This window comes from Giraffa tippelskirchi, chromosome 11, assembly GCF_054371585.1.
Source record: "Giraffa tippelskirchi isolate mGirTip1 chromosome 11, T2T-mGirTip1v1.2.pri, whole genome shotgun sequence".
Classification (NCBI taxonomy): Eukaryota; Metazoa; Chordata; class Mammalia; order Artiodactyla; family Giraffidae; genus Giraffa; species Giraffa tippelskirchi.
Window position 1 is genome coordinate 92,992,440 of NC_137285.1, and position 20,289 is coordinate 93,012,728.

General features: G+C 37.8%; 1 protein-coding gene across 11 annotated transcripts in view; it reads left to right on the forward strand.

The window, feature by feature from the left end:
• Nucleotides 1–20,289, forward strand: part of ELMOD1 (ELMO domain containing 1) — a 136,074-nt gene that overhangs the window by 76,215 nt on the left and 39,570 nt on the right. For 2 of the 11 annotated variants that reach the window (XM_081545869.1, XM_081545870.1), the window contains 6 exons: nt 1,074–1,275; nt 1,659–1,780; nt 5,969–6,070; nt 15,906–16,051; nt 16,189–16,217; nt 17,419–17,516. In XM_081545869.1, the coding sequence (XP_081401995.1) occupies nt 6,054–6,070; nt 15,906–16,051; nt 16,189–16,217; nt 17,419–17,516 (290 nt within the window). In that variant the 5' untranslated portion in view covers nt 1,074–1,275; nt 1,659–1,780; nt 5,969–6,053. Of the gene's footprint in view, nt 1–1,073; nt 1,276–1,658; nt 1,781–5,968; nt 6,071–15,867; nt 16,082–16,188; nt 16,218–17,418; nt 17,517–20,289 lie in introns of all 11 variants that reach the window. The other 9 variants (XM_081545874.1, XM_081545872.1, XM_081545868.1 and 6 more) reach the window with 6 other exon arrangements.

The window sequence follows — 20,289 nt, forward strand, 5'->3', positions numbered from 1 at the left end:
TAATAATTTTTTAAAATAGCTTTAGATTCACAGAAGCATTACAAAGATACTAGAGTTTCCTTATACTAGTGCCAGTTCCTCTGTTGTTAATTGTGTGTGTGTGTGCGCATGTGTGTGTGTGTGTGCTCAGTGTGTGCAACTCTTGGTGACCCAATGGACTGTAGCCTGCCACGCTCCTTTGCCCAGAGAATTTTCCAGGCAAGAATACTGGGGCAGGCTGCCATTTCCTTCTCCAGAGGAGCTTCCTGACCCAGGGATCTAACCCCATCTCTTGCATCTCCCTCATCGGCAGGCAGATTCTTTACCAGCTGAGCCATTACTCAGCCACAAAAAGGAACAAAACTGGGCCATTTGTAGTGAGGTGAATGGACCTAGAGTCTGTCATACAGAGTAAAGTAAGTCAGAAAAAGAAAAACAAATATCATATAATATCATATATTAACATATATTTGTGGAATCTAGAAAAAATGGTACAGATGAACCTATCTGCAAGGGAGGAATAGGGATGCAGATGTAGAGAACGGACATGTGGACACGGGGAGGGTGGAGAAAATTGGGAGGAGTGGCGCTGACATCCATACACTGCCCCGTGTAAATGGGTAGCTGGGCGCTGACATCCATACACTGCCCCGTGTAAATGGGTAGCTGGGCGCTGACATCCATACACTGCCCCGTGTAAATGGGTAGCTGGGCGCTGACATCCATACACTGCCCCGTGTAAATGGGTAGCTGGGCGCTGACAGCCATACGCAGCCGCGTGTAAATAGGTAGCTGGGGAAGTGCTGTGTAGCACAGGGAGCTCAGCTCATGGCTCTGTGATAGCCTAGAGGGGTGGGATGAGGGGGTAGGAGTCCAAGGGGGAGGGGGTATATATATACACATAGCTGATTCACTTTGTTGTATAAAACAAACTAAAACAACATTGTGAAACAATTATACTCTAATTTTTAAAAATCTTACATTAATATGCTACATTTGTGACAACTAATGGACAGATATTGATCCCTATTAACTAAAATCTATGCTTATTCAGATTTCCCTAGTTTTAACTTAATGTCCTTTTTCTGTCCTAGGATCTGATACTCGATACCACATTATATTTGATAATCACGTCTCCATAGGCATCTCTTGACTGGGACAGCTCCTCAGACTTTCCTTGTTTTTGATCTTGAGAGTTTTGAGGAATACTGATTATTTTCTGGTATATCCCTCATTAAGTATTTGTCTGATGTTCTTATCATGATTAATCTGGTTTAAAGGAGGAAAACCACATAGGTAAATTGCTGTTATTTTTCTTTTTTTAAAGGATTTAATTTTTGCCCCTCCAAATCTGAAATACACTGATGCTCAAAGAAAGTGCAAAGTTTTATCAGTTTTGTCAAAGATAAACTCACTGGTTAACAACTTTCATATATCCACAACCTCATCTTCAGTGCTATGACATGCTTTCTGACAATCACCCTGCCTCAATTTTATATCTTGTAGTTTCCTAGTCACCCAGCATCCCAAACACTGAGTCCCACATTGAGATACATCAAGGCCTTCCTAAGCCCAACCGTATTCCAAACACATATTTTAAGGAACTAGCCAAAGCTTTGTACATAGCTCACAGATCTCAGCTGTTCACCTCCTACAACTTCTGCATCTTACCTCCACAGGGTATTGACCACAAGTCACAAGTCCGTGGAGAAAGCCCTACGTCATGTACACTTTTATCTGAACCTGGACATCTAGAAGCTGGACCAAAACTCTTAGGATTCCTTGGAGGTGGCCAGGCAAGGTCAGTAAGTCAGTGTGGACTTGGCAGACCAGCACCTGAGAGAAGGGATGACCATCTCCCTTGTGGGTTCAGAAAATTTGTGGTTTTGGGCTGCATTTCTTAAAGTACCATTTCATTACCTTATATCAGGGGTATATACTATCAACATGAATTATTGCTGTAATATTAATCTTTATCATCAGCCCAAGTTAATATTTGTCAGCTTTCTCAATTGTAAAGTTACTTACTTTTCCGCTTTCCATATTGTACTCAGGAAGTCACTACAGGCATACCTCAGAGATTTTGTGGGCCTGTTTCTAAACCAATGCAGTTTAAGTGAATCGTAAGAATTTTTTGGTTTGCCACTGCATATACACATTATGTTTAAACTATACTGTAGTCTATTAAGTGTTCAATGGCATTATGTCTAAACAATGTACATGCCTTAATTATTAATATAACGTATTTATTGCTAAAAATGCTGGCCATCATCTGAGCCTTCTGTAAGTCATAATCTTTTTTCTGGTGGACTTTCTTGCCTTGATGTTGATGGCTGCCAACTGATCAGGGTGGTGGTTGCTAAAGATTGGAGTGACTGTATCAATTTCTTAAGACAACACCAAAGTTTGGTGAATCAATTGACTCTCTCATGAACAATTTCTCTGTAGTGTTTGATGGGATTTTACCCACAGAAGAACTTCTTTCAAAATTGAAGTCAGTCTCTCAAACCCTGCTTCTGCTTTATCAACTAAGTTTATGTAAGAATCTAAATCCATTGTTGTCATTTCAATAATCTTCACAGCATCTTCACTAGGAGTTGATTCCTTCCCAAGAAACCATTTTCTTTGCAACTTCCCATCTGCTCAAGTTTTAAGAGATTGCAGCCTCAGACTCCGCTTCTAATTCTAGTTCCCTTACTGTTCCCACCATATTTGCAGTTACTTCCTCCACTGAAGTCTTCAGCCCCTCAAAGTCCCCTGAAAGTTGGAATCAAATTCTTCTAAAATCCCGTTCATCATAAATGTTCTTAGTAACATCTGGAATGGTGAATCCTTTCCAAAAAGTTTTCAATTGACTTTGCCCAGATCCATTAGAGGAATCACCATCTATGGCAGCTATAGTGTTACTAACATATTTCTTAGATAGCAAGACTTAAAAGTTGGAATGACTCCTAGACCCATGGCCTACAGAATGGATGTTGTGTTAGCAAGCATGAAAACAATATAGATCTCATTGTATATCTCCATCAGTGCTCGTGGGTGACCAGGTGTATTGACAATGAGTAGTAATATATTTAAAGGAATCCTTTTTTCTAGCAAAAGGTCCCAACAGTAGGCTTAAAAGAGTCAGTAAACCATGTTGTAAGATGTGCTATCATCCAGGCTTTGTTGTCCCATTTATAGAGTACAGGAAGAGTAGATCTAGCCTAAATCTTAAGGGCCCTAGGATTTTCTGAATGATAAGTGAGCGTTAACTTTAACTTAAGGTCACCAGCTGCACTGGCCCTTAACAAGAGAGTCAGCCTGTCTTTTGAAACTTTGAAGTCAGGCAATAACTTCTCCTCTTCATCTCTGAAAGTCCTAGATGGCATCTTCCAATAGAAGACTGTTCTGTCTACATTGAAAAACTGCTTCATGAAGCCACATTCATGAATTATCTTAAGCTTCATACTTTTAAAAGACACAAAAGTACAAAGAATAGTATACAGTCCCGCCACTCAGAATGAACACATTTACCATTTATTTTGCTTTTTAATAAATAAAATATTTTAAAAATTGCAGGCCATTATCTCACTCCCCAATCCTAAAACTCTCCCTCTTCTCAGAAGCAACCACAATCTTAAGTTGACACATAAAATTTTTTTCATGCATAAAATATTTACAGAAATTGCTATGTATTAAAATACTGGCAAAACTCCCAACAAACAAAAGTCTAGCCACCAGATGGCCTCAAAAGTGAGTTCTACCAGACATTTAGAGAAGACTTAATACCTATCCTTCTTAAACTACTCCAAAATATTGCAGAGGAAGAAATGCTTCTGAATTCATTTGATACCAAATGAATACCAAAAACCAGACAAAGATATCACACAAAAAGAAAATTAAGGCCAGTATCACTGATGAACATAGTTGCAAAAAACTCAAGAAAATATTAGCAAATCAAATCCAACAATACACTAAAAGGATCATTTACCATACTTGAGTGGGATTTATCTCAAGGATGCAAGTAGCCATAAATCAGTCAATGTGATATACCATATTAACAAATTGAAGAATTAAAATCATGCTATTGAGAGGGGCAAGAGACAAGATAGTGGAGTAGAAGAACTTGAGTTTATCTCCTCTCATGAAAAAACCAAAATCACAGCTAACTGCTGAACAACCATCAACAAAAAAGATTCAAGCCTACCCAAAAAGACATTCTACACCAAAAGACAAAGAAGAAGCCACAATAAGATGGTAGGAAGAGCACTTTTATGATATAATCAGATCCCGTACCTGCCAGGTGAATGACCCACAAACTGAGTAGTATTCCATTGTGTATATACACCACATCCTTTTTACCCACTCATCTGTTGATGGACACTTTGGTTGCTTCCATATATTGGCAACTGTAAATAATGCTGCTATGATATTGAGTGCATATATTTCTATAAATTAGTGCTCTCATATCTTTTGGAAACATACTCCGGAGTGGAATTGCTGGGTCATATGGTAGTAATATTTTTAGTTTTTAAAGAACGCTCCATATTGTTTTCCACAGGGGCAACACCAATTTACATTCCCATCAACAGTAGACAAGATTTACCTTTTCTCCAGACTCATGCCAACATTTACTGTTTATAAACTTTTTGATGATGGCCATTCTGACCAGTTTGAGGTGATACCTCATTGTATTTTTGATTTGTGTTTCATGAATAACTAGAAATGTTGAACATCTTTTCATGTGTTTTTGGCCATCTGTATGCCTTCTCTGGAGAAATGTTTATTTAGATCATTTGATTGGGCTATTTGTGGTTTTTGTGTTTTTTTAATATATATATTGAGCTGCATGAGCTGTTTGTATATTTTGGAGATTAATCCCTTGTTGTCACTTCATTTGCAAATATTTTCTCCCATTTGGTGGGCTGTCTTCAATTCATTTATGGTTACCTTTGTTGTCCAAAAGTTTTTGAATTTAATTAGGTCCCATTTGCTTAGTTTTTATTTTCATTATTCTACATGGTGGATAAAAAAGATCTTGCTGCACTTTATGTCCAGGAATGCGTTGCCTATGTTTTCCTCTAACAGTTTTATAGAATCTGGCCTTACATTTAGGATTTTACTTCAACTTAAAAAGAGAAGAGACTGGCTTTTGTTTAGGCTGAGTTTCCACATTCCTAGGCTGTTCTAGTTGGTAATTGTGTCTCAATGGAAGCCATTTGTCCACACATTTAGTTTCTTGCCTTGTCTTTGTTGCAGCTAGTGCTGTTTTTCTCTCTCTCATGAGGTAACTTCATCCTGCTGTTGCTCTCAGCCCCTCTCTCTTCTCTAGTCTGTTTCTTCATATCTCACCCCAGTTTACTGCTTTGAAGGCAGCTTCTGGTGTCTTTCCTTGTTGGAAGAAGACCATTACCTTGATATTGTGGATTTTGTGAAAGTGTATTGTAAACTGACATGCGTGAAACAAATGTATAATTTCACCATTTTATTTAGAGTGCCCTCCAGAGATGGGGTTAGGGACACATTATTCATTTGGAGTACTTGCTTTTTATCAGCTTTTTGGTTTTTTTTAGCTTAAAAGACATCATCAGTTGCTTCTAGTTATTTTTTGAGTTATACTTCTGAAATATTGAGGTTGCCAGATTTAAGACCATCTGATATCTGGAAATCAGAATAGTTAATTTAATGGTTCTTCATTTTTATCTTTCATATAAATACTGTTCTTCAAGATATAGGAACAGTATCCAAAATAGATGAAAAGTTTACTATTGAAGAGATTGCTGATGAAACTAACACTCCAGCAAGTGATTTGAAAGACATGGTATAATTATAAAGTGAAAGGCTTTAGCTTTAATCTCCACCCATTGAATTACATTGCTGTGTGGTCAATTCGGTTGATAAAGTTTTGAGTACATAGCACCTTATCTGCTTACTAAGATTAGCAGAAATTTGGGGTTTGATTTTTCTAGCCCCATTAGCAGTAAATATATCTAATTTCTTCCCACAGTTTGCATTTACTTTGACAAAGGCAAATTTGGAAACAATTACTTGAGAACAGTTTGTATAACATCTGGATAATCAAAATAGTCACAATGAAGCACTTCCTGAGGTGAGTATTTATGGTTTCCTGGATGAGCCCTATGAAATGGAGAGACTTCCTTAACAATTAGTATAGTGTTTCTGTCCACCATTTATGATCCTGTAAGCAGGTCTCTTTGGATTGCATGAAATAACATTGTATTTTGGTTAAGAATAATTTGGTCATGGAGTTCCTTCTGCTAACTTTATATGCATACTGATGCTAAGACAGAGGACTTGCAAGTAGGAGGTTACAAGAGATTATAAAAGAATGTAGGCACAAAAGCCTGGGGCAGGTATACTTTGATGCTTTGTGTTTCTAAAGCCTAAAGGTTTAGGTCTGAGGAATTAGTAGTCAAGGAATCAATATAATTTGTATAGAATCATTTTCTTTAAAAAAAAGTAATTTTAAATATAGATTTTGGTTGGCCAGACAATCCATACAAGCATTTTCGAATCTTCATTTTTGGAGAAAAATATATATTCTAAGCTTAGCTTTTCCTGCCTCAGTGATGCCTCTGAAATCTGCATTAATTTTTGGTTCCCTGAATATTATGCTGTATAGGGTGCCATATATGTTTGTGTATTTTAGAATGATCTTGTTTTGTTTTAAAAGCCATTTAGTTGGACATATGGTCAAATTATTTTTAAGAGTATTGACTGTCATTAACAATTCTATAAATAAAATGCTCAGAGAAATTTTACATTAAATTAAAATATGACAAAATAAAGTTAATTTGGTCCTGAATGTTACAAAATAAAACACACCTTCTACAATATTGAGTTGCTTTCCTACAAAATGGTGACCTACCTATATTTCATATTCTCATCCCTTGTTCTGGCTATTTTGTCTAAGAAAATAATTAGTTGGCTTATTTCTTTTAGGAAATGATTTAATTCTTTCAGTAGATGCAGTTTAAGATTTTCTTTTTCCCACTGGTTTTCGTTGCATTGTTATTTCTGGAGCACCTAAATCATTTGTGTGGAATTCACTATGTTTTGGTGTGGCTATTGGTGTTTATTCAATCTTAGAATTGTGAAAACCTCTCAGAAGGTTAGAATTAAATTATTTACATACATTAGCATTTATTTTGTTGTACAGAATATTCCACAACCTGTTTATTTTAGATGTGTAAAAAGATAGTATTTGAAAAATCATTGGAACATTTACCATCAAAGTATTTAACTCATACATTTTTGGTTGCCATGGCAATTAACCTATCTGTTTACACATTCATGAAAAATTAGTAACTATAAATCTCCCTTGAATGTAAATGTGGTATTTTTTAGCTGTAGAATCATATCAACAGAGAGCTTAAGTATTGGTTGAAGATTAGAAGTTAGGAGTTCCTTTTATAAAGGGGAGGTGGTAGTGGTGAAGCATGTACCAAGCCTTGTACTACTGAATTTCTTCAATGTTTTATTTGTTTTAGAAAAACTTGAGTTGCCCCAAAAGCAGCCATTTAAAGAGAAATAGCATTTGTTTCTATTAGTTTTAGTTAATTTGAATAGGTATAGAGATTATATTTTTAATATTAATTTGTATTTGGTGATTTAAAACCGATGCAGTGAAAAATCTACCACTCTAATTTGACACAGAGCAGCACCAAGGGTGATGGAACTGGCACATCCCTACCAGTTATGTGTTCTGAGACAAATGTTTCTCTTTTAACTTGGCACATTTGTTTCATAAACATTACTTAATATTGAAACTGAAGCTAGGATAATAAATTACACATCAAGAAAGAAATGAGGATTTTCTCATTAACCTTGGGTTTGGAAATAATAAAAGGAAACTCAATCATCATTTCTTCTTAGTTGATTATTGCTTTTGACTTTAATTTGTGTCTTTAATTCTTCTTATTAAGTTATAACTTGTGTGTATTCATTATACGTTAATGTTTGTGGAATTTGAAGGAATAGGAGGGCAAGGAGCAAGAATCCTGCATCACAGGCTCTATCAGGTAATTTAGATTGCCTTCTGTTCCCTGGGGTCCATTCCTACAGAGGCTGGACAATTTGGCAATCTTTTCATTGGAACCAAAGAGTAGGTTATATAACTATAACTTGAACAAAATCATGTGTTAATTCCTGAGCTCAGCAAGTATATTATGCAGAATAAGGAGTTGACTTTCACTGAGGAGAATCGGCATCATTTAAAAGCCCACAGAGTGACTAATCTGTCTACTTCTGAGTCACTCTAGAATGGGCAATTTCTGAGGTCATGTACAGCCTCAGAAGAAATGAAGTTAGTCTTAAACAAACAAAGTGTGGGGAAAAAATGAATTTTAATCCACATTTAAGGTACATGGAACCCACACTCTTCTCTCTGACTACCTGCTACCATCATGTATGTTAATGGTGTAACTACTCAAAGCTTAAGGGAATAGAAAAAGCATTACATGAGATATTAGAAATAAATGCTATAGGATTAATACACCCAGCTGAAGGGTGTGTTTTAAATTGACATTAGATATGGGATATTGGATAAGTACCCCATAGTCACCCAATGTTATTTTAACCATGATCTACATTAAAAAAACACAAGGAATAAAACTGAGAAGAAAGTGTGTCTGTGTGTCATCAGAAAGAGGAGACACTTTTTGAGTCCGAAATAGAACTGAAGCTTAGAGTTTAGTTTATTTATATATTTCATTAATTTCAATTCAACTGATGTTTATAATAGAGAGGACCTAACACATGTTAAGATCTTTTCCTTTACTAGAATTTAGTTATTGAGATTATATACTTTTAAGATCACTGGAACATGATTAATTTTGACTTTTTCTAATAAAGGGAATGTTAGAAGTCACCCCATATAAATAATTGCTTCCAACTATTTCAGCCTCAAGATCTCAGTTTCTTGGCATGGACCTTACTGCATACTTTCCTTGCTTAGGCAGAAGAGAGGAAAATGAAAACATCTGCCAACCTCAAACCTCTCTGGGGGAAACTGAGATATAGAGCAGACTGGTACCCAAATCCTGGCTGTGAAACAGTAGAGGGAGAAACAATATTTCACTACTATGATTGGGAGATACAGGCTTCCAGTTCACAAAAATATCTGTAAATGGGGTTTTAGAAGTCATTCACACTTGATTAGTATCTTCATCCACTGATTGAATTAGTAAGTGTTTAGTACTAGTAATTCCAGTACTATGCTACATTTTAACTTTTATTTTCTCTTCATAACAATTGTAACAAAACAGGGATTAGTACTTCATTTTATAGCACAGGGCAAAAAGTTTAGTAAAGTTAAAAAAAAACTCATGCAAAGCACACAGATATTGAATGGATGCCTATCTGACTTCAAAGTTTTTTTCTCGTAATTTTTGTATCGGGTTACTCCCTTACTGTATACCTGTTGTGAGGCATTCTGGGTGATACAAAAGTGAATATGAGGTGACCTCTTCTCTAAAGTAACATACCACTTGGTAACGAGATAAAGCCACATATACAAAATTAAGATGTAAGAAGGAATGTGATTGGTGACATGCTGCAGCTATTTTGTGACAGGAATATTCAGGGAAGGCTTCACTGAGTTGATGTTGAAGGAAAGAGATAGAGGATGTAATAGATGGAGAAGGTGCTATGAGCAAAGCCTAAGGAAGTATGACCAGCTGTCACAAGCATCATGTGGTCAAGGTCTATTGGCTGTAAATCCTGTTTAGGGTGAGTACAAGATAAGGTGCAAAGATAAATTTGGGGGCAGTTCTTAGACACCTTTGAAAGCATGGCATAAAACAGCCCAGAAGCATGGTAACACTTTCACCAAGAAATAATATGGACTTTAAAGAAAAAGATGAACCTGAAAATGAAAGTTAGTTGCTCAGTCATGTCCGACTCTTTTGTGACAACGTGAACTGTAGCCCACCAGGCTTCTCTGTCCATGGAATTCTCCAGGCAAGAATGCTAGAGTTAGTTGCTATTTCCTTCTCCAGAGGATCTTCCCAACCCTGGGATTGAACCTGGGTCTCCTGCATTGCAGGTGGATTCTTTACTGTTTGAGCCACTAGGGAAGCCTTTAAAGAAAAAGATGTCAGACAGACACACACACACACAAAATCTTTTTCCATTGTAACACATGTCTAACTTTATCTTAGAGCCAGATATCTAGTCCATTCCTTCCATTATGAGTAGCTTGTGTACAGTCACACAGCTCGTAGTTGCATTGAGATTAGATCTGAAGTCAGATTTCAGACACTTTCCTATTTAACTGGGTAGCATTTCCATTCAGCACCAACTAATTTCCACTGCTTTTGAAGGGCTGAAGGTTCAGGGTCATGTAGTTCTTTCAGAATTTGACTAGCCTCACTTGAGACTTTAACTGAGCTTATTTTTTGGATGTTGAAGCAAAGTCCTGAAAAAATGGTAGATTTATGGTGCATCTGAATACCTCTCATTGTAGACTGGTACTTTTAGCCATAGTTTTCTTTTTTTTAGGACATATACATACACACCACATATGTATATACATATGTATATTTATATATATATCTGTATGTATGTATATATATTATATATAGACCCATACATAGGTACACATGTTTACACATATATATTTCAAATTATTTTGTTTCCTGCATTAAAACAAAGTATCCATACCCTTGTTGAAATATGTTAACCTGAACAGTTTTCTAGGCGGTTTCTATAGGTGATCTCACCAGAGCTTGCCATGACATATTTTTTGAACCTGCAATATGGTTCTCCTGCCCTGCCTGTTTCCTTTGCCAGGTTAGGGAAGTTTTCAACTCTTATGTCTTCAGATATATTCTCTGTCCCTTTCTCTCTTTTCTCTTTCTGGGACCCGTATAATGTGAATGTTAGTATACTTGATGTGGTCGCAGAGATCTCTTAAACTGGCCTCATTTGTTTTTCTTCTCTGTTCAGCCTCAGTGATTTCCACTACTGTGTTTCCAGCTCACTGATCTGCTCCTATGTCTCATCTAAGCTACTGTTGATTCTTTCTAGAGTATTTCCTATTTCAATTATTGTATTCTTCACCTCTGTTTAGTTCTTCTTAATATTTTCTAAATCTTTACTAAAAAATTCTAATTTCTTACTCTGTTCATCCAGTCTTCTACCAAGTTCTTTGAACATCTTTAAAGTCGTTAACTTTACCTCTTTATCAGGTAGATTGTCTATCTCTACTTCACCTAGTTCTTCTTCTGGGGTTTAATCTTGTTCCTTTGGAAGATATTTCTCTGTCACCTCATTTTGCCTGATTTGCTGTTTTTATTTCTATGTATTTAGTAGGTTTGTTTTGTTTCCTGACCTTGGAGAAGTGGTCTTTCATAGGAGATGTCTTACGTATCCCAGCAGTACACTCACCTCTTCCACCAGAGCTCTATGCTCGTGGGGTGCCCCCTATGTGGACTACATGTGTCCTTTCTACTGTAGTGGGCTGAATACTGTAAATACTGTAGATGGCCTGGTAGGCATGGCTGTTCTCACCCCTCACCCCCACTCCTGCCTTGGTCAGTTGGTTGCAAAGCCTGATTTGTGCAGAAGCTGCTGGCAGCTGGTGGCAAGGATGGTTCACAAGGCAGCTCGGTATAGCACTTTGGGGATTCCAGAGGCCAGTGTTGGCCCTCGTGTGGGTTGACCTGGGGTCCAGGACAAGTGTTTGTGGGGCTGGGGGTCTTTGATCAAATGTTGGCCTGCTGATGGGCAGAGCCTGTTCATTACATGGCTCACTGCATGGCCTGGAGTGTCCCTAAATAGTTTCAGTTCATTGGTGCGTGGGGCTAGATCCCACCATGACTGGCTGAGGGGTTCAAAATGTCTTAGAACTGGTATCATATCAGCCTGGGGTAGGCAGAGCCAGGTTCTGGGTTCTCCGGCTGCACAGCCCTGGGGGTCCTGGAGCTGATGTAGGGTGGTGTCTGTGTGTTACTGGGTGAGGCCAACTCCTAGCACAACTGGCTGCAGGATCTGGGGTGTCCCAAAGCTTGCATAAGCCCACTAGAGATCTAGGGGCCGGATCCTATGGTGCCTGGCTGAGAGGTCTTAGAACCGGAGTTGGCCTGCTGTTGGGTAGGCTGGGTTGTGACATGTTAGGCTGGTCCTGGAAGTGGTGTCTGTCTCCTGGTGAGTGAGCCCTGGTCCTGGGGTCTCAGGCTGTAGGACCCGGGGTCCTGGAGCTGGTGTCAGCCTGCTGGTGGGTAGGGCTGAGGCCCTGGGGTCCTAGGGCTAGTGCAGGTGCCCTGGTGTGTGGGGCCAGGTCCTGGGCCCTCTGGTGCACAGGACATCTTAAGGCAGTGGTCCTGTTGGTAGATGGGACTGTGTTCCTACCCAGCTGGTTGCTTGGGTACTGGCATCCCAGTACCGGTGCTGACAGGCCAGTGGGTAGAGCTAATAAGTTCCAGGGATATTCCAAAATGGCACTTGCTGGCACAAATGTCCGTGTGGTAGGACACACTCCCCACGATGGCAGCTGCCAGTGTCTGTGTCCCCAGGGTGGGCTTCAGTTGCCTCCTGCCTCTCCAAGATCAGTAAGTAGGTCTGACCCAGGCTCCTTTCAAATGACTGCTTCTGCCTTGGTTGCCAGAGTGTGTGAGATTTTGTGTTGTTGAGTCACTCAGTCATGTCTGACTCTTTGGGATTGCATGGACTGTAGCCTACCAGGCTCCTCTGTCCATGGGAATTTCCAGGCAAGAGTATGGGACCGATTGCTATTTTCTTCTCGGGGATCTTCCTGACCTAGAAATCGAACCTACATCTTTTGCATTAGCAGGCGGATTCTTTACCACTGAGCCACTAGGGAAGCCCCGTGAGATTTTGTGTGTGCCCTTTAACAGTGAGGTCTTTTTTCCTACAGCTCTCTGGGTCTCCTGACTGGCCTTCAGACCTTAACCTTTTGGTGACTCATCTTCCTGGTGCAGGATCCCCAGACGGGGGAGTCTAATGTTGGGCTTGAACTCTTGGCTCCTTGTGGAGGCCCTCTGCAGTTGTGACTCTTCTCTGATTTGTGGGTCACCTACCCAGGGGTCTGACTGTGCCTCATCTCCGCCCCTCCTACCTATCTTGTGGTGGTTCCTTCTTTATATCTTTAGTTGTAGAAGATCTTTTCTGAAGATCTTTCCTACAAGAATATTGGATACCTACTCCAATATTCTTGCCTGGGGAATTAATGGACAGAGGAGTCTGGCAGACTACAGCCCTAAGAAATGAGGCATCATCTTTAACCCCTCATTGGGAGTTTCCACCAGATTTTGTTGTCTTTGACAGTGTGAATAGCCTCAGGGGAACTGAAAAAAAGAAATGCATAGAACATGATATCTTTCCTCTCCTTTTGTGTAAGACTGTCTGATGCAAAATAATTCCCCAGGCATTTTCTTCTTACATGCAAGGAGGCCAGTGGGAGAAATTATAGATGGGCTATAAGTCTCTCTACATCTGACTGCTTCCTGCCACCTGGAAGGACACCTCTAGGTCTCAAGCCACACCTTTTTATAAATCTGATGAAGAATTTGCATAGGGGAAACTTTCTGCAGTTCAACTTAATTGGCTTGTACCTAGGTAGGGTGAATACAAATATAACTCCTTAAACAGTAACTAGAACCTTTTCTCTAGGAAGATTTAGTACTACAAGAACCTGATTATTACCCAGTCCTAATGTATAGACTTAAAAGAGGCTTCATCTGAGTAGCTGGCCCACATGCTAGACCAACTTTACGGGAAGTTTCACATGGGTACCATAAGGGCAGATGTCATGGAAAGCTTTATTTTTGACTTAGTAATAGGATTAATGTCAACCAGTTATTAATATCATTACCATTTGGCTGATAACCAGTTAATAAGGATATTGCTCAATCTTTTCTTCTGCCATAGCTATCCAATAGTTGGAAAAATGGAAAATATTTTCAAGAGAGTGAGTTGAAGTTTTGTATAATTTCTCACTCATCTAATTAAAATGTTCCATTAATTATTTTCACGGTTACGTTTTTTTAAAAGCTGGTAATCCAAATCTTAATAGATCTTAGAACATATTTGCCTAAAACAGTTGAATTGCAGACTTCACAACACAGTAAATCCATTTTTTTGTCTTTCAGTAGAATCTGACTTCGTATAGAAATTTCATATGTCCTTGTTTGTAATGATTTTTGGTGATCACTGTTATAACTTTCTTTTTTCTTAAAATAATGTATACATATTAAAAAAGAAAATATACTTAACCAGAAAATCAAGTAAAAATTCCTCGTAATTCCATTACCCAGACAAACCTCTGTTAATCTTTTTGTTGTATATCCTGCCAATCTCTTTCTCCTTGTTTGTATATCATCATTAAATTTTTTTGTTTTATCTATTATAAGAGAAGATATATTATTCCATACATGTTCTATGGATATTTTATGTCATTAGGTACTCTAGAATCCAATTTTATTGTCTACAAAGGATTCTCTCTTATTTTAGTGTAGCAGTTTGGTTACTTATATGTTTCCTCTGTTCCCTTTGCATTTATACGATATAAACTTCATGTTTTGTACAAGTTAGTTTGTTGGAATTGTTTTTAACTTAGGCTGTTCAAGGTATTGGAGCCAGAGCAATTGAACAAAGGAACACAGTTAAGGTGTTTGTTCAAATCAGGGATTCATCACATCACTGAGGCTAACATTAACTATACTGATTTATCTGAATGACCCTGGATCACCTTATGTTAGAATTGGGGGAAATTATTGAACATATGAGAAAAATATCTTTTAGAAATGACACCAATAAGAAGTATTATAAATAATTTTGCCTTCTAGGAAAATAACTCTACCTTCTAGGGAAACTCTAGTATTTAGAGAAGATGAGTTGAATACAAGTTCCTGGATAATAAATCTTCACCTCTATAGCCTGAGTCATTTGAGACTCTGAACAGTATCATGAAGTAGTAGACATATTAAAAACTAAATATGTGGGCTTACATATTAAATATGTAAATATGTAGGCTCACGTATTAAATATGTAGGCTCATATTAAAAACTAAAAGTTGGCATAAAACACAAATTCACATGTGCCAGGGACATTGTGAATAAGTACATGATTAGTGACAATATACTTTATAGTTTGACCAATAAAGTAGGTTCCAATACTTTATTGGAGTGAGATAGGGTGTGCGATGAAGAAAACTTTGTTTAGCAGGAGCCTCGAACAAACTTGTCAAGAGGTGGAGTTTTGGGGAAGGTTTAAATCAGAGAATGTCGGAGAACCAAAGGTCAACATGCTTGTTCAGTGAGCTGACGAGGAGGCATTCTGGCACATCCAAGAAGTATTGGGATTGGTCAGCAGAGAAGACAGGTGGCCACACAATCAAGTCCTCAAAGAGGACAGTAGTACCAAAACAAAAGCAGAGGGAAGGAGGAAAATGGGAGCGAGGGAAAAAATAAACAGCAGCCAAAAAGGCAGTAAGGAAAAGCTGGAAATTTACTAGGGTGAGCTGAGAGGCTGTTCGTGGAGGCAGAAGATGAGAGTTGCTATAGCATGTTCTTTCCCATGTCTGTAGGAGAGACAACTTCTAAAACACAAGGATTCTGTATTCAAGGTAATGATTTGTTTTAAAAATATTTTTAGGCAAAGGTAGGAAAAGAAAGGATTCCCATGCTTCACTCTCTGTTGGTGTATCAAATTTACTAGAATAGGCATTGTGGAGCTTGCTGTCCTAGTAGGTATGTCCTTACAGACCTAGGGCTTCGCTTCTGATGATGGATTTTGTAGCTACCTCAAATAAAGTAACATGGGATTGAAATAATGAAATACGCTTGTGAACCCAAGAAGTCTAATGGTTGATTTTCTTCTGGGCTTGTTGCTTGCTGGTGGTGGCTGCTTTCTATTCTCTTCCAGAGTTCTGTTGGAAGAGTGCTGTCTTTTATTTTTGACAGAATGCTGATCCAGGTGTGCCTGTATTTTTATTGTAAATTTTTGTGGCGTTGCCTGAAATTTGTAATGAGAAAATTGACTGGAAGATGTGAACTGCAACGAATCTGTTATAATACCAAGCCTGGAGCTTCTAGAACCATGAAAATTGGTAAGCATGAAACAAAGGAGTAAGCAAAATGTAGGCTTTCTGTAATTGAGAATACAGTGTTATATTTCAGTACAGTAACTGTAAACCACTTGTAAAAGATAATATTTGAATAGCTTTTAAAATTATTTCTTTTCCAGAAACATCACTGAGAGATTCAAAAAGTAAGGTAAGTAAAATTGTTTCTGTATTTTTCAAAACTTCTCACTTGGAGGCTTATCTCCAATCATCCAAAAGTAAAAATTTTAAGAAACATAATATACCTTTGGCTATGGGCTTCCCTGGTGGCTCAGATGGTAAAGAGTCTGCCTGCAATGCAGGAGACCCAGGTTCAATCCCTGGGTCAGGAATATTCCCTGGAGAAAGAAATGGCAACCCCCTCCAGTATTCTTGCCTGGGAAATTCCATGGACAGAGGAGCCTGGCGGGCTACAGTCCATGTGGTCACAAAGAATTGGATACAACTGAGCGACTAAGCACATGAATACTAAGGCAAACTGAGAAAAAAGAATTTTTTGCCATCACAAACCACTGCTTTTTATCTGAAAGCAGGCACTCATGAATTTCCAGACAGATTTATGCTGCACATATGACTTCATTGTTGAATTCATCCCTTTTTATATCTCTTTCCAAATCATAAATATTCCATGGAAATAAGAGAAGTGTTATCTCTCTGCTAGTTCCTCAATATCCAAATCATTTAACTTTATACTCAAGATTTTCCAAGCCACTATGCTAGCATTTATAGCACATAGTTGAAGTGAAGTGAAGTCACTCAGTCGTGTCCAACTCTGCGACCCCATGGACTGTAGCCTACCAGGCTCCTCCATCCATGGGATTTTCCAGGCAAGAGTACTGGAGTGGGTTGCCATTTCCTTCTCCAGGGGATCTTCCCTACCCAGGGATTGAACCCTGGTTTCCCGCGTTGTAGGTGGATGCTTTACTGTCTGAGCCACCAGGGAAGTCCATAGCACATAGTTAAGCATCCACATAAGAAAGAAAACTTTGTTTCTTAAGATTCTTGAATATTTAACTTTGACATCCTTAAGACTATGTCTCCCATGTACTTCACACAGTCATAGACGTATGCTCATTAACAATGGAAACCATGTGTGTTCAGTGAGAAAAAGAAAATATAATATTTCTATGTGAGTAACTTGAAACAGATGAAAGTGGTAAAAAAAAACAAGCTTATGTATTTTTGTTTGTTTATTACCTTAATCAGAAAAATATCAAATTTGCTAGAATTCAAAGACTACATCAATTTTTGTTTTTAAGCTTTAAACAAATATTTGAAGCCCCAATTTAAATAGACCCCACTTAAGATACTAGTGTTCATGACAAGGGAACTGATTTAAATTTGTTTTCTAGTTATTACAGACTTCAGTGAGTGTTCACCCTGATGCTATTGAAAAAACTATAGAAGACATCATGGAACTGAAAAAAATTAACCCTGACATAAATCCACAGTAAGAATGTGTTCATTATGTTATAAATATAAAACAGAAGTCACATGCCACATACTTAGTATTTCTAAATATTCTGTTTCTAAATACTTTCTCACACACACTTTCTCTCTCTCTCCTTTCTCTGCCCCAGATAATTATCTGCATGTTTTGACTTTCAGGTGAAAAATAAAGAAAAAAGATACCTTTTTCATATTTGTAAATAGCAACAACTTTGTAATTCTGTTGTGATCTATGTTTATGCTTTTGAGATGCAATGAATGTAAGAAATCTGATGGACACCCCTGATATCAGAAGATGAAATAAAGGGAGCCCATTCATCAACAGTCACTCCATATGATGCCTATGTTTTACATTAACAGTAAATGTACAAACTGTAAATGTGCCTGAGCTGACTCTGCTCTATGAAGAATATTTCTTCAGTTTATGACAGGCTGTTAATCTTGGAGACAGTTACTACCTGCTTGTGAAGAAGACAGACATGTGTGGGAGGAGAGATGACTTTTATATGAAGACTTTAGAAGTTTGTAATTAGTTGTCTTATCTTGGAAGTACTAAAATGCATTTGGCGATGTACATGACATTTAAAATTAGCTTTATATTTTCCATTGGGTATAGGAATTTTTCTGTAAAATTTTAGTCTAAGGACATTGGGTAGAATAAATTCTATATGCAAATACATTCAGTTACAGTTTAGGTAGGTAACAGTCAAACTCTTTTAGATATGGATACTTAAGAACTTTAGATGTTACATTCAGAGTGCACTTAGCATAGGTCTATATATTGGAAGGATTCTAGGTACTAGCTAATTGATCATCACAAAACTCCCATTTCCACATGGTATCCATAGCATTCTTCTGCAGATGCTTCAGCTAATTAGCTGCTTTCCCTTATTCAGCCGTTAAATGTGATTTAATTATATAGTAAATGTTTTTTTGAAACCTACTGACTTATTTCTCTGAAATGGTGGTAAGAACGCAATTCAGTTAAAATTTAAGATTACAATTAGGCATGAGAGATATATTAGACCTATAATCATATTTAGAGATTGGGTTAGATTTAATAACAAATCTTTTCTGTCTCTTTTATGAAAGGTATATATTTCATTCAGAAGTGTTTCCTTATCATCTATTCTTTTGATTTCCTTTAGGAAGAAAAAACTTTTATAGGTAGTATTTAATTGTGGTTTTGGACCGTGAATTTTGAGTCATAACTGGCCTCAAACATATCTTCATTAGTCAAAATAGGAACCATTACAATCAACACATTTTTGCCAACAAGAAATGTTTGTTTATTCCTGTAGCATAAAAATCCATGTTTTGGGATTTGACAAACCCTCGGAAAGCATTTTCTGCCTCCTGCTGGTTGTAGAAGCATTTTCCTTGCAAAAAGTTGTTGAGTTGCTTGAAAAAGTGGTAGTTGAATTTTGAGAGGTCAGGTGAACGTAGTGGATAAGCAAAACTTCATAGCCCAATTTGTTCAACTTTTGAAGTCTTGGTTGTGCAACATGTGGTCGGGCATTGTCATGGAGAATTGGGCCCTTTCTGTTGGCCAGTTCTGGTTGCAGGCATTGCAGTTTTCATTGCAAATCTTCAATTTGCTGAGGATACTTCTCAGATGTAATGGTTTCGCTGGGATTCAGAAAGCTGTAGTGGATCAGATCAGCAGCAGACTACCAAACAGTGATCATGACCTTTTTTTTTGTGCAAGTTTGGCTGTGAGAAGTGCTTTGTAGCTTCTTCTTGGTCCAGCCACTGAGCTGGTTGTTGCCGGTTGTCATATACAATCCATTTTCATCACACGTCACAATCGAATTGAGAAAAGCTTTGTTGTTACATAGAATAAAGCACTTCAAAAAGACAATTTTTGATTTTCGGTCAGTTCATGAGGTACCCACTTATCGAGCTTATTCACCTTTCCAATTTGCTTCAAATGCTGAATGACCATAAAATGGTTGACATTGAGTTCTTCGCCACCTTCTTGCGTTAAAAGGGTCAGCTTCAACGACTGCTCTCAGTTGGTCACTGTCAGCTTCCAACGGCTGACCATTGCGCTCCTCACTCAATGGCTGACCATTGCGCTCCTCACTTCCAAGGCTCTCATCTTCTTTGCAAAATTTCCTGAACCACCACTCCCCTGTACGTTCATTAGCAGTTCCTGGGCCAAATGCATTGTGGATATTGTGAGTTGTCTCCGTTGCTTTACAATCCATTTAAACTCGGATAAGAAAATTGTTCACATTTGCTTTTTGCCTAAACATCATTTCCATAGTCTCAGATAAATATAAAATAAACAGCATCTAATAAGTCATTAGCAAAAAACATAAAGCGAGAAATGTGCATTAAAATGACATATAACATGACCACATTTATTTGACTGTATTCCAATATCAAATGGCAAATTTTAACAATGCAGAAACCACAGTTACATTTACACTGACCCAATAGATTGTGTTTTTACAGCCAAATATGAATTTTAGTGTTTTTTTCCCCCAGTTTGACACTGACAAGTTGGGATCTTTAAAAAATTAAATAATTTTCTGGAAAAAAAATCAAGAAATAGAGCTGGGGGAAATACCATGTAATCTATCGAGCCATCACTACTATTAACCTTACTTTGTTTTATACATTTTTTCAGGTGCCACTTATGGTGGTAGTAAGAATTACTACTGTAAAATTGAATTGGCTCCTTTGTTTTCTTTTTTCTTTTTCCCACTCTCCTCTTTCCTCAAAATTAACTGTCTTCTCTGTCCTTTGTTGATTTTCTGGGTGATGAG